At 41.5% G+C, this 19,049-nt stretch overlaps 1 protein-coding gene and 1 long non-coding RNA gene across 2 annotated transcripts; one reads left to right on the forward strand and one right to left on the reverse strand.

The window, feature by feature from the left end:
- Positions 1-17,595, reverse strand: LOC116987488. The gene is made up of 3 exons (XR_004415720.1): positions 17,578-17,595; positions 13,598-13,599; positions 1-82 (listed from the first exon to the last, which is right to left on the reverse strand). It is a non-coding gene; the product is annotated as an uncharacterized LOC116987488 (long non-coding RNA).
- On the forward strand, positions 13,128-15,484 carry LOC116987487 (immunoglobulin lambda-1 light chain-like). Its single transcript, XM_033043551.1, has 3 exons — positions 13,128-13,188; positions 13,314-13,658; positions 15,055-15,484. The coding sequence occupies exons 1-3, from the start codon at positions 13,140-13,142 to the stop codon at positions 15,375-15,377; spliced, it is 717 nt and encodes a 238-aa protein (XP_032899442.1). The 5' UTR covers positions 13,128-13,139; the 3' UTR covers positions 15,378-15,484.
- Positions 17,596-19,049: the final 1,454 nt, after the last annotated feature.

Raw genomic sequence — 19,049 nt, forward strand, 5'->3', positions numbered from 1 at the left:
TTGATTTCTCTAACTTTTCAAGTAACCCTTGCATTACCTCTCTCCCCGGCCCTCCCCCATGCTAGTCATCGTACCAGTTTCACTGTCGTCCCGGTGAGTTTCATTGAATGCATGGTAGACAACAATGCTGGAGAAACGCCGCGGGTGAAGGAGCATCGATCGAGCGAAGGAATGGGTGACTTTAGACAAAGAAATTGAATGCATAACTCGTTATCACCTTGCCCACCGCCAACAATGCAGCTCCACCTTTCATTGATCATCGTTACTTTTTTTGCATATCTTTCATTCATTTGTTCTATATGCACCTCTGTATCACCGTCTATATCGCTCGTTTTACTTTACCTGGCTCAGTCTGAGGAAGGGGCTCAACCCGAAGTGTGACCTATTCCTTTTCTCCGGAGATGCTGCTTGACCCGCTGAGTTACTCCGGCCTTTTGTGTCTATCTTAGGTTTAAAGTAGCATCTGCAGTTCCTCCCAACACAAACATTGAACCACTGTGGTCGAGTTTTACTAGGGGGGTCTTCACTCTTGACTGGGGTGTGAGCTGCCAAGCGAAATATGAGGTGCTCTTCCTCCAATTTGCGCTGGGCCTCATCCATTGTCAGAGTGAGGCCCACTTACCTGGCAGGGGAACGACCGTGATCAAAAAGGCAGTTCTGCCTGGAAGAGTCTATCCCATTCGATCCAATTTGAGATACCAGCTACCAAGCCTGATGTGTTCAGCATTTTTCCCCTGCACAATTAAAGCATGGAATAGTCTTCACCCTACCATAGAAACATAGAAATTAGGTGCAGGAGTAGGCCATTCGGCCCTTCGAGCCTGCACCGCCATTCAATATGATCATGGCTGATCATCCAACTCAGTATCCTGTACCTGCCTTCTCTCCATACCCTCTGATCCCCTTAGCCACAAGGGCCACATCTAACTCCCTCTTAAATATAGCCAATGAACTGGCCTCGACTACCCTCTGTGGCAGAGAGTTCCAGAGATTCACCACTCTCTGTGTGAAAAAAGTTCTTCTAATCTCGGTTTTAAAAGATTTCCCCCTTATCCTTAAGTTGTGACCCCTTGTCCTGAACTTCCCCAACATCGGGAGCAATCTTCCTGCATCTAGCCTCTCCAACCCCTTAAGAATTTTGTAAGTTTCTATAAGATCCCCTCTCAATCTCCTAAATTCTAGAGAGTATAAACCAAGTCTATCCAGTCTTTCTTCATAAGACAGTCCTGACATCCCAGGAATCAGTCTGGTGAACCTTCTCTGCACTCCCTCTATGGCAATAATGTCCTTCCTCAGATTTGGAGACCAAAACTGTACGCAATACTCCAGGTGTGGTCTCACCAAGACCCTGTACAACTGCAGTAGAACCTCCCTGCTCCTATACTCAAATCCTTTTGCTATGAAAGCTAACATACCATTCGCTTTCTTCACTGCCTGCTGCACCTGCATGCCCACTTTCAATAACTGGTGTACCATGACACCCAGGTCTCGCTGCATCTCCCCTTTTCCTAGTCGGCCACCATTTAGATAATAGTCTGCTTTCCTGTTTTTGCCACCAAAATGGATAACCTCACATGTATCCACATTATACTGCATCTGCCAAACATTTGCCCACTCACCCTATAGTTACCCAACCAGACGCAACTACATTTAAGGTAGCTCTTCTTCTCCAAGGGCCCTTTTTTGCTTAAGTCCACCCTCCGCCACCTCCAGCTTAAATTCCATTTGGAATATTTTGGAGAACCAAGAACCAAGAAGGAGAACACACGACTCCCGGTGAAGCCTTGAACAACTTACTTATTCCTTCTTCTTATGTTCCCGGTTTGAATTTGGCAAAAGAGAGACACGTGACAATAATAATAAACTACAAACAAACATAGCATATTAGTTTTCTCCACACTGATCTCACCGTCATCCACGTCTTTCTCCTTGGTGAATACAGATGCAGTACACATTCGCTTAACAATTCCGCTATATCCGTTATCCTTGATCAGGCCTACCGTATCTCTTGGCATCCTTCTTGTTTTTAACATATGTATAAAAAGCCGCAGGATTTTCCGAAACCCAACTCATCAATTACATTTCATGACCAGTTTGGCCCTACTAATCACTCGGTTGAGCTATTTCCTACTTGCCATTCCTCATAATCCCCGTATGATGCCACTTTGTTAAATCTGTCATAGCTTCCGTTTTGTTTCTGAAAATGTTTATAACCTCCGTGGTCATTCACGGGTCCCTTACCATGCCATCGTTATCCATCCTCCTTACTGGAACATGCTGATCCTGTACTTTGGTTAAATAACTCCCATATGTTAGCTGTGAACATACTCAATAACAACTGCTCCCAAGCTCCTGCCTAATGACATTTTAATCTGTTTTGCTTCTGTGAAGATCCAGACCAATACTTATTCAAACAAATATTAAACCTTGTAACTTACAAAATTCTTAAGGGGTTGGACAGGCTAGATGCAGGAAGATTGTTCCCGATGTTGGGGAAGTCCAGAACAAGGGGTCACTGTTTAAGGATAAAGGGGAAATCTTTCAGGACAGAGATGAGAAAAACATTTTTTACACAGAGAGTGGCGAATCTCTGAAATTTTCTGCCACAGAATGTAGTTAAGGCCAGTTCATTGGCTATATTTAAGAAGGAGTTAGATGTGGCCCTTGTGGCTAAAGGGATCTATTGTATGGAGAGAAGGCAGGTACAGGATACTGAGTTGGATGATAAGCCATGATCATATTGAATGGCGGTGCAGGCTCGATGGGCAGATTGGCCTACTCCTGCACCTATTTTCTATGTTTCTATGTTTCTATGTAAAGTTGTGGTCACTATTGCCAAGTGCTCTTACATAGAAACATAGAAAGATGGAAAATAGGTGCAGGAGTAGGCCACTCTTCCAGCATACCACCAGTCACCTGGCCAAGTTCATTTCCCAACACAATGTCCAGTATCGTCCCCCCTGGATTCAGACTACCCAAACACCGTTTAAGGAAGATTTCTTGGATATACTTCATAAATTCTGCCTCATTTAACCCCCAACCACTGAACATAAAACCGTCAATGTTGGGGAAGTTAACGATACCCACTACAACAACACTGTAGTTCTGTTTGCATATCCGGTCCTTCTTCCGCTGATTATTGGGTGTCCCATAATATAATCCCATTAGAGAGACTGTTCCTTTCTTATTTTTATGCACACCCCATATGCCTCAATAGATGTACGCTCCAGTATGTCCCCTCTGATTACCACCATCTCAAATATCGAAGCCCTGATACATTGAACTGCCAGTCATGTCTCTCCAACAACCAAGTTTCCATAATGGTCACAACTTTATTACTCCAAGCACTGATCTCGACTATCTACGTTCATTTTGCTTTGTCCACAATAATCCCTGCACTGAAGTAAACATTTCATCCACTAATTGCCACATAATCATGAACCACTCCCTGCTCATCTTTCCTTTGAGCATTACTTGTTATAACCTCCACTTCTCGTCAGCCTTTCCATTTGCAAACTTGCTCCTTTCGTTCCCATTCTCTGTCCATTCCATCTTAAATTATCCACAGTAGTACGAGCAAACTTCACTGCAAGGATGTTGGTGTCCCTTCAGTTCAAGTGCAACCTGTCCCTCTTGTGCAGGTCGCCTTTACGGCAATAGAAATCTCAATGGTCTACAATCTGAATCCTTTCCCCTGCACCAACTCCTCAGTCGTGCATTCATCTGTCCTATCCTCCTATTGCTACCCTCACTAACGTGGTAACTGTAGTAATCTAGAGATTACCACCCACCAGGTGGGAATTTTAACCTTTTACCTAACTCCCCATAGACACTCCGTGGGACCTCATTGCTCTTCGTTATATTTTGCTGAACTCCCTATATTCTCTCCACAGGACCCATTCCCTTTTCCTAACTTTTTTCCCCCAAATCTTTTTACTCCTCTTTAGGACCTCATCCAGTTTTCTACACATGTGTTTGAGTAAATGAAGCTCACTAATACAAGATATAAGTATGCTGTTCGCTTCATCTGTAAAAATGAGCAAACTATGAGGGCTGATTCCATGACTAAGAAGCTGCTAAGTAACAATGATACTGATTTTTGGAAAGACGTGAGAGCTCTTAACAGTTACAAAACATCTCTACTATGCACTGTGGATGGAAGCTCCGGGACAGCTAATATCGCGGAGTTATGGCGACAACATTATAGCTGTAACGGGTATAGCTTGGACCCAATAGCAGCACAGAATCAGGCAGGTATAGTTGGTAACGAACTTCATTACGATTCTGTAACACAGAGTAGTAACACAGGAATGGGTACACCGTACTCACACAGAGGCTCAGGATTGAGCGAGGGTTCCGAAGATGGGCAGGCAGGAGACGTAGTCGGGATAGCGGTAGGCCCGGTAACCAGGAGATCCAACACACGATGCAAACAAACCAGCGAGGGACAGACGAAAGGAGATTCGAAGCCAGGCAGGAAGTCGGGAAATCGCTGGAGAGTCTTGCATGAAGGCTGAGAACAATCTGGCATGTGTGAACGGTGAGGAGAGTCTATATACCGGGTTAATTGGTGATCAGAGGCAACTGAGTGCAACAGGTGAGGAGAGTTGGGCTGATGAGAGGGGAGTGGCAGGCAGGCAGGTGAGGAGATGGAGGGACCGGTGGAAAAGTACTGGGAGGTGAAGTGGATGAGAATGAGGAGAGGGCAGAATGTGACAATAGCACTTTATACAACTGTGTCCAAGGTGATTTGTATAGGGTGGACAATATTGAGAGTAATGGCTCAGTGATGATTATGTCACATGAGGTGTATCATGTCATGAACAAGCTGTCCAACAACAAAGCAAGTGGCTTGGATCATATTTCTGCTGAACATCTTAAGTATGCGAGTATGAGGATAGCTCCTCTACTTGCTATTGGTTTTACTGGCTTTATGATTCATGGCTTGTTACCAGCCTCAATGTTGTCTGTTCTGCTACTGCCGGTCATTAAGGACAAAGCTGGTAAAATAGGCAGCCTAAATAATTACAGGCCCATAGCCTTAGCCAGCATATTGTCAAAAGTCTTAGAAATAATTCTGCCGGATAGAGTAAATGAGTTTGTTAACTCCACAGATAACCAGTTTGGTTTCAAAGCTAAACATGACACTGACTTGTGCATATACGACCTAAAGGAGATTGCAAACAAATATAGAGGCAAAAACTTCAATTCTTATGTGCTTTATTGATGCTTCCAAAGCTTTTGATCATGTTAATCATAGAAAGCTGTTTGTTAAAATGAGTCAGAGGGCGGTGCCTAAATACATTGTGAGAATTCTGGTTTACTGTTATGTGCACCAGATTATGCAAATAAAATGGGGCAATAGGGTCTCACCCTCATTTAGGGTTGCCAATGGTGTTAGACAAGGGGGAATTTTCTCCCCAGTCCTTTTTAATCTTTATATTGATGATCTGTCCAAGCAATTGAAAGCCTGTAATACTGGGTGCATGATTGGTAATATTTTAGTGAACCATATTATGTATGCAGATCTTTAGTCCATCTAGCGCTGGTCTGCAGCAGCTCCTTACTTAATGTTCTGTGTATGGTGTGGAACATGATATTAAATATAACGCTTGTAAGACTGCTGTTATGATCTGTAGAACCAAAGGGGATAAATGTCTAACATTTCCTGATTATAAATTGTCTGACAATAATCTTAGTGTCTGTAATAAGGTAAAATATCTTGGGCATGTTATTACAGAACAAATGACAGATGATGAATCAAAACTCTTTAGATTCTGGAGTAGTTCCTGAGGATTGGAGGGTAGCTAATGTAACCCCACTTTTTAAAAAGGGAGGGAGAGAGAAAACGTGGAATTACAGACCAGTTAGTCTAATGTCGGTAGTGGGGAAACTGCTAGAATCAGTTATTAAAGATGGGATAGCAGCACATTTGGAAAGTGGTGAAATCATTGGACAAAGTCAGCATGGATTTATGAAAGGTAAATCATGTCTGACGAATCTTATAGAATTTTTCGAGGATGTAACTAGTAGAGTGGATAAGGGAGAACCAGTGGATGTGTTATATCTGGACTTTCAGAAGGCGTCCGACAAGGTCCCACATAAGAGATTAGTATACAAACTTAAAGCACACTGAATTGGGGGTTCAGTATTGATGTGGATAGAGAACTGGCTGGCAGAGAGGAAGCAAAGCGTAGGAGTAAACGGGTCATTTTCACAATGGCAGGCAGTGACTAGTGGGGTACCGCAAGGCTCAGTGCTGGGACCCCAGCTATTTACGATATATACAGTATTAATGATTTGGACGAGGGAATTGAATGCAACATCTTCAAGTTTGCGGATGACACGAAGCTGGGGGGGGCAGTGTTAGCTGTGAGGAGGATGCTAGGAGGCTGCAAGGTGACTTGGATAGGCTGGGTGAGTGGGCCAATGCATGGCAGATGCAGTATAATGTGGATAAATGTGAGGTTATCCACTTTGGTGGCAAAAACAGGAAAGCAGACTATTATCTGAATGGTGGCCGATTAGGAAAAGGGGAGATGCAACGAGACCTGGGTGTCATGGTACATCAGTCATTAAAAGTAGGCATGCAAGTGCCATAGGCAGTGAAGAAGGCGAATGGTATGTTAGCTTTCATAGCAAAAGGATTTGAGTATAGGAGCAGGGAGGTTCTACTGCAGTTGTACAGGGTCTTGGTGAGACCACACCTGGAGTACAGTTTTGGTCTCCTAATCTGAGGAAAGACATTCTTGCCGTAGAGGGAGTACAGAGAAGATTCACCAGACTGATTCCTGAGATGTCAGGACTTTCATATGAAGAAAGACTGGATAGACTCGGTTTGTACTCGCTAGAATTTAGAAGATTGAGGGGGGATCTTATAGAAACTTACAAAATTCTTAAGGGGTTGGACAGGCTAGATGCTGGAAGATTGTTCCCGATGTTGGGGAAGTCCAGAACAAGGGGTCACAGTTTAAGGATAAGGGGGAAATCTTTTAGGACATGAGATGAGGAAAACATTCTTCACACAGAGAGTGGCGGATCTCTGGAATTTTCTGCCACAGAAGGTAGCTGAGGCCAGTTCATTGGCTATATTTAAGTTAGATGTGGCCCTTGTGGCTAAAGGGATCAGGGGGTATGGAGAGAAGGCAGGTACAGGATACTGAGTTGGATGATCAGCCATGATCATATTGAATGGCGGTGCAGGCTCGAAGGGCCGAATGGCCTACTCCTGCACCTATTTTCGATGTTTCTAAGTTTCTATGGGGATATTTATAGCCAACGACTATGCTGTATGTACAGGTGAATATTCTCTTGCATAAGTTTGGTGCGTGTCCTGATGTGGTGAAGATGTCGCTGTTTAGAGCATACTGCACACCACTCTATACTGCACACCTGTGGTTGAACTACTGAAAGACAAGTTTGCAGAGACAAAAGGTGGCCTATAATAATGCCATGAGAACAATGCTAAGGAAACCTAGATGGTGTATTGCTAGTAACATGTTTGTGGCTGCAGGACCTATCCTAAGAAATCATATGTATAAATTAATTGGCAGGATAAATGACTTGAAAATGTAATTATCGTGGCTTTGTCAAACATAACGTTTAGCTCTACATGCTACGAATCCCACTTGTGGAGACACTGGTATCGCTGTCTCGTTGTTGGCATTGATCATTTTATTCTGGATTTTAAATCATGTATTGTGTTTTTTTTATATATAATGTATGATGCTATTATGTGACATACTAAGATTTTATATGTATTTTATGTTTTTTATATGCAATGTATTTTTATGTAATGTTGTCCCTTGTCTGGACCTTGAGTCCGAAATAAAGTTTATTATTATTATTATATCATTTGTGCTGACATGCAAAACGACTTCTGTCTGTCCACCCACCACTTTGAAAATGATCTGCAGCTATTCCAGGACATCCTAGATCCTTGCACCAGAGAGGCAACAGTCCATCCATGAGGCCTATTTGCTCCTGTCCACCTCACCAATGTATTTATCACAATCACTCTGTCTGACTTTATACCGCTGCACATCAGAGACAGGCCCAGTGCCACAGACCTGACTGCTGCTGCTGTCCCCTCAACAGTTGCAAAAGAACATAGCAGTTTTGCAGGGAAATGTCTACGGGGGATTCCTGAACCCTCTGCCTATTCCCTTTGCTGGTTGTCACCCATCTATTCTTTGTCCTCACCACAGGTATGAGCACCTCACTATGACTTGCTCACTGTCTGGACGAACACGATCACTAATCTTTCAGGAGCTGCACCTGGACACACGTCCTGCAGATGTAATGTTCAGAGACACTACGTTTTCTTCAGTTCCAACATCCCACATGCTGAGCACACTAGCCTCCATCTCTATGACACCAAGACCAGGTTGTGCTGCAAAGCAAACATAAAGTGACAGACCAAACCTTATCCTCGGGTAACCCTCACAGAAGCCTCTTGAGCTTAAGCCTCAATAAACCAATCTCAATATGGCCGCTCCACTTAAGTTTACCTTCAGTTTATTGACTGTTATTTAGCCAAATAACCAAGCTGTGACACTTGCCCGCAAATAACGATAGAGATATTTCTCGATAGAGAAGATTAACCAATATTCAGATAAGCATAACTCTGAAAAGAACTATATTCTGGACTATAGTGACTTAATGTGGAACACAACTGAAGGGATGGTCGAATTCTCTGTGGCAAAATAAAAACAATCAACAGAACAATCAATGGTATGAATAAAGGAATATGACCGTGTTGCTACATCAGAGATCAGATCATATGGAATTCAAATATATTGTAAGGAAACCGAAGCTGAGGTTGAGGGCACACACCCTTACTTGCAACACGACAGTGGTAGTCCTTACAAATCAGAACCAGACCCAATTCTGCCTACTCTCCGTTTCATGATAGCTAGCATTCGATTTACGATAGCATATGGCCTCGAGTACATGCATCGTTTTCCTTCTTTGGACAATACACTTAAAAGAAATACTACTTCGCCAAAATACCTCTAATATCATTTGTGATCACAGGCCTGTGAAAGGAATGGACGTTGTGGATAAAATAATAGCTAGGAGTGCTTTCTGTGCCAGTGCTAGACCCACTGACAATAAATGACGCCGGGTAAGAGGATGAAGCATCAGTGGGCTGATAGTTTAAGGGTCCGAAACCATTGCATTTTACCCTTAAAGTATGCATAGGAAGGGGTAAGAATGGTCGCGAAATTAGGTTTCTGAATTGCAAGAAGGTCGATTTCAATAGCTTTGTAAGAAGTAAATTCTGGAATGGTATTCCTGGTGGTTTGGAGCTGTATCTTCGCCAAAAGGACTACTAAAAGATTACTTTCTTCTGGATGTAGTTCAACTACTTGCTTGTTGATTTACTGCATGGGGAATTGTCCAATGTATCCAGTTTATGTAAAGCGTTCATGTGTAGAGATCAGAGGATAACTTAGCAAAGGCAACGCACATTGGTAATAGGGCTCGGTACGGGTGTCATGGTTACGCACTGAAACATATTCTGATCTCATCGTTTCAACTAAAATATTGTTAATGCCAGTTAAATGCTGCATAATCACGCCACGGTATCACAGGGATGATTCCCCTGTTCCAACAGAGATAGCATTTCCGAAATACCGAAGAGTAGCACAATTTCGGAAACAATGTTTGAGACATTGATGCCTTTGCTTGACCTGTTTACAATGTCATCGATCTGAGGACTTTTATGAGATGCGAGTATTAACTGTCCAGACACATCAGCAGAACAGCCCGGTCTCCTTTGATTAATTGCCAGCGAAATCGTTAGTCCAAATGTCAACATTTTGAAAATGTAGACTGTTTTTTGTAATATATTTTTGTATTAAAGGTAATCAATGCTTCAAACAACTTTATATCAAATTAATTCAATTTGCGTTAAGTAAAACACTAATAATACTTATCTACTATTTTTTTTTAGAAATAATGATAGAAAAAGAATAGAACAGTTATAAATCATTAAGAGAGTGATTAAATAATAATTTGATTATATATAAGAAAGAAAAGAGAAACGAAAAAAAAAAAGAAAAAAAAAATGAAAAACCACAATATGTATTGTTAATAACACTACTACAAGTGATAGTATCAATAAAGACATATATGTTAATTCCAATATAAAAATGAATTATTCTCACCAAATCCCGCAGGGTGCACGCCGAGCTGTGTTGCCAAGAACAGCTACTTCTCTAAATACTGTATATATGGAGACCATATCTGTTCAAAAGAATTATACTTGTCCAATAGGACAAATCTAATTCTTTCCAGATGTAACGTCTCCATCATCTCTGCTGCCCACATTTTGGTTGTGGGGGATAATGTTCCCTTCCAAAATTTCAATATGATTTTTTTCCCAATTATCAAACAGTGATCAAAGAAATTTCTTTGATTTACTGTAAGTGATAGATGTAAATCCGGAATTCCAAATATTATTAGCTTTGGGTTAGGGTCCAATTTAACTTTGATGACTTCAGAAATAACTTTTAAAATTTCTGTCCAGTAATAATTCAATTTAGGACATGTAACAAAACTATGTATTAAATTTGCCTCTGCTTTCTTGCACTTATCACAAATAGCGGAGAGATTCGGAAAAATACTATTTAATTTAGTTTTCGAATAATGTAACCTATATAATACTTTAAATTGTATCAATATATGTCTGGCGTTTAATGAACACCGGTGTATTCGTTGTAGACTTTCTTCCCAGTTTTCTTTTGTTATAGCCAATCCCATTTCATTTTCCCATGCTTGACGATATATTTCCGTTATTGGATTCTCCTTATCCAAAATGATGTTATATATATAGGCTATTAATTTTTCTGTATTTGGATTTAAATTAAACAGTTCGTCTAACAGTCCTGCTTCTTTATTTTTATAATCTTGTGTATTGGATTTAATATAATCTCTAATTTGTAAATACCTAAACAAATGTTGTGGAGACAATCCATAAATATCTTGTAACTCCTGGAATAAAAGAAATTTTCCTTTTCTATAAAGGTGTTCTATCCTTATAATTCCTAAATCATCCCATTGCTTAAACCCCCCATCTAATATAGCAGGTTTAAACAATGGGTTATTCCTAATTGGTAATCTAAATGAGAGATTATCCAAATGCAGTGTCTTAACTATTTGTTTCCAAATACGTCTATTATTATATATTATTAGGTTGTCTTTATAAAAAAAATTTTGTACTTCCGTTGGTGCAAAAATTATCGAACCTACATTGAAAGGTAGACAGTCTTCCTTTTCTATATTTAACCATGTCGGTTCATGATCCATATTTACCCACCAGAAATTCATATTCTTAATCTGAACAGCCCAAAAATAATATAAAAAGTTTGGAAGTGCTAATCCTCCATTTATCTTAGCTTTGCATAGATGTTTTTTATTTATTCTGTGATTTTATAATCCCAATATTAACAATATTATCAATTTTTTTTTTTAAAGTTTTCGGAAGAAAAAAAGGAATAGCCTGAAACAAATATAACAACTGTGGTAGAAATACCATCTTTATGGCACTTATTCTACCAATCATGGATATAGGAAGTGTTTTCCAATATAAAATATTTTTTCTAAGTTTATCTAATAGTTGAGGATAGTTGGATTTTATTAATGAGTTATGAGTTTTAGTTACGTTAATCCCTAAATATTTAAGTTTGTCTGTAACTACTTTTAATGGGTATTGTTGTAATGTATTTAGATTTATTCCTGTTATTGGCATAATCTCGCTTTTATCCCAATTAATCCTATACCCAGAAAATGCACCAAACTTAGTTATAATGTTTAGCAGGTTGGGAATACTAATTTCCGGTTTTGTAATATAAATCAAAACATCATCTGCATATAAAGAAATTTTATTAATTGTTGTATCAGTATTATAGCCATATATTTCAGGTTCAGATCTAATTTTTTCCGCCAATGTCATCGATCTGAGGACTTTTATGAGATGCGAGTATTAACTGTCCAGACACATCAGCAGAACAGCCCGGTCTCCTTTGATTAATTGCCAGCGAAATCGTTAGTCCAAATGTCAACATTTTGAAAATGTAGACTGTTTTTTGACTGTATTTTCTTGTTCATAGCCGTTAGCACTGATTCACCCGGTGTTACTACCCTGCAGGGATAATCCACAAAGCGAAATGAGCGCTGCCGCGACAACTAGCGCGACTAGATTGCGATATAAAATCTGCGTACATTAGATCAAGTATAAGGCAACGCTGGTTGCATGTAAATATGATTTCATATGTCAGATGAAGTTGGACAGAATTAATATCATAGTAATGCAAGCACGTGCAGACATCGACGTCTTTAATATATAAAACTCGCCAGCACTCCCTGGTCGATTAAACATGTTTCTCAATTTTTTTTTCTCAATTGAGTCAATTACCCGTGGTAAACCAGTGAACATGTGTGCTGCTAGCAAGCATGCTTTCCAGAATTACAGCGGTTTTGACGGTGCATTGACACCCAAATTTGCAAATTCGTAAATAATTTTGAGGACAATTGCTTCTTCACATTGCGCTTTGAAAGATTTCCTACACACCATTTTCACCAGAATATTTACCAGTTTCAAATACAATGTGGGTGTGCAACTAAAAGGGTGAAGATACATGTCGCGTACAGTAGTGCGAGACCATGAGATCGGATTCTTCAGCCCCTGTTTGAATGTATCCCTTCATTTTCAAGAGTGAATAAACAGTCGCTAGGAATTATGATGAGGTTATTCGATTAATTTATTTGTAGGCGCATGCCGTGCAACTGCACAGCAAAAGATTCAGAATAAATAAAAAGGAATAATTCAACACCTCCTTTCAAACTAAACAAAGACTCTTATGTGCTTGAGTCTATATTAAATCGTCCCGAGGTACAAATGTACGGAGATAAATTGTACCGAGATATTCGACACCAAAACATTATTTACTTTGGAAATAATTTGACCCAGGAAGAATCTGGCAACTTCTGATTGGCGCAACACGCATTCTGATTTGACTGTGGATGGGTAGATAAGGAACTCGAGGTGACGCCTTGTCACACGGTTCATAAGCGACCAGGAAAGAAACACTGAGGAGCCACTTCACCTGGCGTTTTCCGCACAATTCATTACAATGTCTTGCTGGATCTCTCTAGTCTATGCGTTAGCGTTTTCCGCAGCTTGTGAGTATTTACTTCAACCGACATGATATTTAATCTCGAGTACGGTTAAACCTTTTTATCCGTGATAATTCTACTGTGTATCTGATATTAGTTAATATACTACTTTTATCTGGTTTGTTTTCCAGATATAAATGCGCAATTTGCAGTAAATCAGCCGTCTTCAAAATCCACATCTCTGGGACAGAACGTGGAAATACCCTGTACCCTGTCTGGCGGCAGTTTAGGTAACAGTGACGTTTCCTGGTACCAGCAGATTCCAGGAGCGGTTCCGCGATATTTGTTCTACTATTACTCGGGCAGCAGCATTTCCAGAGGCTCGGGAGTTTCTGAACGTTTCTCTGGATCAGTGTCAGGCAACACTGCAACATTGACAATATCGAACGTGCAGTCGGGAGACGTTGCTGATTACCACTGTGCTGTGTGGAAAAATGCTTTAATCTTCGGCAAAGGAACGAGGCTGGGTGTTGGCAGTAAGTGAAATAACTTCTATCTTTGCGTAGACACAAAAAGCTGGAGTAACGCAGCGAGACAGGCAGCATCTCTGGAGAGAAGGAAAGGGGTTTAGGAAGGAACTGTAGATGTTGGTTTAAACCGAAGATAGACACAAGCTGGACTGGCAGCATCTCTGTAGGGAATGAAAGGCTCTGTAGTTCCTTCCTGCATATTCTGTCTTTGGGTTAATGATATAGCAGTGAAAAGTAATTGGTTTTCTCTCGCTAATCGATGGTTCAAAGGAAAAGCTTTTAACGCTAATATGTTCAGCGTTCGACTAAAGTCGAGATTCCTTTTGCAAATTATTAGACGTAGCTCTATCAAAGGGCCCAGATGTTAGAACGGCTGTTTGTATATTTTACACTAAATAACTTTAAATAAATGCTGATTATTTTTTTTAATTCCCTGCCACGATTGCGTCTTTTTTGGCAAATTAGTTAAGAACAGCAATGAAAGGACGAAATGGCTGTCCGGCTGTGTTATTATTCTTAATTACTTTGCGGACAACGAGCTAATAATTAAGAATTAGACCGAGAGCAAGGGAACGGGAAATAACTTTGGAGGGACAAGGAACTGCAGATGCTGGTTTACAAAAAAAGACACAAAGCTCTGGAGTGACTCAGCGGGTAAGGCGGCAACTCTCGTGAACATGGATAGGTGTTTCGGTTCGGGTCCCTTCTTCAAATCAGTTTTGTTCCGTGTGACATCTTATAACGCATTTTGCTGTGGTGCCATTATGCGAAAGGAATAAGATTCGCTATTCAACTTCAGAAATCTGAGCAGAATTATTACTTCAAAGAGAAGAGACGGGTCGAGAAAAACAAACATATCGGTTTCAGCATTAATGTAAATCATATCAATGACTATGTACAATGCGAGAAACGGTAAATTTAACGTGACTGCAAATCTAGTCTGTTCATTGATGGTTAAAACGGCAAAATATTCTTGTCGCTAAAATCCAACCATTAGTAACATTTCGGTATCTGGTCTTAATAAATGAACAGATGAATTAAGGGAAGGTATTTAAAAAAAACTAAAGTTTTAAGCGAGTTTAGTGGAACTTTGGCAGCAATGAAAACCCGCAACTGGCTGTCGGGTAAAACACTGTTTTGTTTTTTTATTGTAGTTGGAGCCAGCGAAAATAATACACTGGTGATCAATTCAAAACACTTCCGAAATAATATATTTTACGCAGCTGCAACATTGACATACCTTGACATATTCTGTCCCATTGCCATAAATAGCAGTTATTTTTTGGAGATCTCACTTGGAACGAATGAATCCATGCAATACCAACTGTATTTTTAACAAAGATAATGTTTTAACCGAAGCAGTTCTGCCAGCCCTACTAATCTGTGACTTTATTTTAAATAGATCCTCAGCCCCCCGCGGTGTCCGTGCTTGGGCCTTCAGCGCAAGAATTGACGGGAAAGGGAACGGCCACCCTGGTGTGTTTGGTGAACGGGTTTAATCCGGGCGCTGTGGAAATTGACTGGATCGTGGACGGCAGTGCGAGAAGTGATGGCGTTGAAACCAGCCGGATCCAACAGGAGGCGGACAACACGTTCAGTGCGAGCAGTTACCTGACTCTGCCAGCCACAGTGTGGAACTCACACGAGCTTTACTCCTGTGTGGTTAAACACGAGACCCAGGCTAACCCGCTGCAGGGAAACATCGCCAGGTCCAGCTGTCTGTGAAACTTCTAGATTCCAACTAATCAAACTGACAAATATTTTTGCTCCGTCTTTCATTTGTCAAAAATTGATATAAAAATATTTTCTGTTATCGACTAGCATTTGCGGTAAAATTGTTCTTTGTCTCGCTGTTTGTAAACGTCATTCAATTGATGCAACTCGTTCTGAATCGAATCTCCAATGCTATTCAATCTGTTAAATGCATTCCTAAATATTCATTAAAAGACAGTGGTCTAAAGATTACATTCAGGTTTGTTTTGTTTACCCACGTGACAAACATTTTCAAGTAGAACTCTCGACTAAAATCAAGAATTCAATCTTAAGATTTGTTGGATTTCTATTTCTGATCAGAGAAAATCAAATGTATTTAATCAACCTTCATTATTTTACCTTATGGAAGAACCGGTTATAAATGTTGCCGAACGTTGTGTTATAAACTGGTGTGATGATGAATTGGTTCATAGAGCCGCGCGCGCGCAGACGTACACACACGAACAAAATGGGGCGCTCATGTAGAAACGTATTCGAGGACAGACAGTAATCGTTATATGTGACCTTGCTAACACTATTCACTGAGCAATTCCAACCTATTTCATCTGTGAACTAACTGAGTGGGGCTGGTGATGAGTGAGAGTAATATAGAAACATAGAAACATAGAAAATAGGTTCAGGAGTAGGTTATTCAGCCCTTTGAGCCTGCACCGCCATTCAATATGATCATGGCTGATCATCCAACTCAGTATCCTGTACCTGCCTTCTCTCCATATCCCCTGATCCCTTTAGCCACAAGGGCCACATCTAACTCCCTCTAAAATATAGCCAATGAACTGGCCTCATTGTCTGGCAGAATATGGTATTTCTGCCTTTATATAGGGCGCTAGCATACATGGAGTATCACATATAGTTTTACTTTCCTCGCCTAATAGAGATACTGAGGTTCTTGGTTGGTTCTTGCTGAGCTGATTAGCGGGATAAGTGCACGCTGCGAGGAACGACTGAGAAGTGTAGCCTACCTTCTCATCCACTCCCTACACAGTGGGGGGGGATGGGGGGGCAATTTTACAGAAGTCAATTAAGCTAGGAACCCGCAATCTTTGGGATGTGGGAAGCAAACCACGGCACCTAATGGGAAACGTGTAAACTCCTCACAGACAGCATCTGAGCTCAGGATCGAACCCTGGTCTCTGGCGCTGTCGAGGCAGCTGCTCTACCAGGTGCGCCACTGTGCCGCCCCACAATATATAATATATCAGCCACTGTAATATATAAATCTCGTAGTGGTCTTGGCAGGAAAGGTGCAGACGTCATTTCTCCTGATTGATGAGTGCAAACTATAATTTGCAGTATCCACAAAGCGCACAACATAGTACAGCAAAGCACACGAACAAGCCTTTCCGCACTCCATGTCTCTGTCGACATGATGCCAAAACCAAATCTTATCTGCGTGCACGTGATCCGGATCCAGAAATCTTACAAATGCCACTGTGGCTTGTGCCGCCACCACCATCCTCGCCAACGCATTCCGGGTCCACACCAACCTCTGTATATAAAATGTCCATGCGTCTCTCACCTTAAAGCTATGTCATCTAGTCCTTGATATTTCCATTCTGGGGGGAAATGGTAATGATTCTCTGCCCTATCTATGACTCTCATAATTTTATATATTTCTAGCAGGTCACCCTTCATCGTTAACGGTTACAGAAAAAACAACCCGATTCTGTCCAACCTGTGCTCGTAGTTAATACCCCTAATTCAGGTATCATGCTGGTAAACATCCTCTGCGCCTTTTCCAAGGCCTCCACTTCCATCTAGTGTTGGGGCGAAGGAAATGATGGCAGTACCCGAAATGCAGCCTAGCAAAAGTGCTTTACCCCTGTCCCACTTAGGAAACCTGAACGGAAACCTCTGGAGACTTTGTGCCCCACCCAAGGTTTCTATGCGGTTCCCGGAGGTTCCTTGAGGTTTTTGTCAGTCTCCCTACCCGCTTCCACTACCTGCAACCTCCGGCAACCACCTGCAACTTCTGGGAACCGCACGGAAACCTTGGGTGGGGCGCAAAGTCTCCGGAGGTTTCCGTTCAGGTTTCCTAAGTGGGACAGGGGCTTAATAAAGTAGCACCGAGTTGCCACTGAGGGAGATATAGACTTGGCTCCCGAAATTCCTCGTTACATCAATAGTGTTGTTATTAATCGAAAGTAGATACAAAATGCTGGAGTAACTCAGCGGGTCAGGCAGCGTCTCGTATATTTCCCCTCACAATCGACCCCTCCCCCAGCACTTCAATGCTCTGGTCAATCTGCATCTATCATTTCATCTCTCATTTTTATACCTATCCTGCTGTTTGCTTTGACAGCCTTCCTCACTGTCCGCAACCCAAACAATCTAGCTGTCATCTGTAAACGTATTAACTGCTAGGGAAGGTGCAGAGATCTTTGTCTGTTGTGTCTCTCAATAATCTGTCCATTCATGCACACTGCCCCTCAAGACACCCAGCACCTACTTCTTAATCACACAGTGCCCTTGCATATGAATATTCGCCACATTGATCTCACTCTCCTCCTTGTCCTTCTCCTTGGTGAAAAGACATACAACGCATTCATTTACCATCTCGCCTATATCCCTTGACTCAAAGCACAAATTCCTCCCTTTAACCTCGAGTTACCATCTTTCTGGCTACTCTCTTGCATTTAAATTAGGTACATAAACCTTGCGAACTTCTTTAATCTAGCTCGACAAACCCGTTTCATGCCCCCTTTTGGCTCTTCTAATCGACCGCTTAAGTTATTTCCAACTCGATTTTATATTTCTGCCTGATTTCATCTTCAGATAATGGGCTGGGTCATCAGGACTGAAAAGAAAAGTATTCTTGGCTGGATGCAATTATAATGTTTTGGATACTTTACTCCATATGCTTGCCGATACTCAAACAGATTGATATCGAAAGAACTTTAAGCGATTCAAGGGAGTTGGGAAAAGGGCGTGACACTGGAGTTTGTTTAAACGTTCAACTTCCTTTCCCATTCCCCCACTGACCTTTCTGTCCTGGGCCTCCTCCACTGTCAGAGTGAGGCTAGGTGTAAAGTGGAGGAACAGCACCTGCTTGGGCTGATTACAACCAGGAAATCAATGAATATTGATTTCTCTAACTTTTCAAGTAACCCTTGCATCACCTCTCTCCCCGGCCCTCTCCCATGCTAGTCATCGTACCAGTTTCACTGTCGTCCCGGTGAGTTTCATTGAATGCATGGTAGACAACAATGCTGGAGAAACTCCGCGGGTGAGGGAGCATCGATCGAGCGAAGGAATGGGTGACTATTCGGGTCGAGACCCTTCTTTAGACAAATAAATTGAATGCATAACTCGCTATCACCTTGCCCACCGCCAACAATGCAGCTCCACCTTTCCTTGATCACCGTTACTTTTTTTGCATATCTTTCATTCATTTGTTCTATATGCACCTCTGTATCACCGTCTATATCTCTCGTTTCACTTTACCTGGCTCAGTCTGAGGAAGGGGCTCAACCCGAAGTGTGACCTATTCCTTTTCTCCGGCGATGCTGCCTGACCCGCTGAGTTACTCCGGCCCTTTGTGTCTATCTTAGGTTTAAAGCAGCATCTGCAGTTCCTCCCAACACAAACATTGACCCACTGTGGTTGAGTTTTACTAGGGGGGTC

Source organism: Amblyraja radiata, chromosome 25 (assembly GCF_010909765.2).
Source record: "Amblyraja radiata isolate CabotCenter1 chromosome 25, sAmbRad1.1.pri, whole genome shotgun sequence".
In the NCBI taxonomy this organism is placed as follows: domain Eukaryota; kingdom Metazoa; phylum Chordata; class Chondrichthyes; order Rajiformes; family Rajidae; genus Amblyraja; species Amblyraja radiata.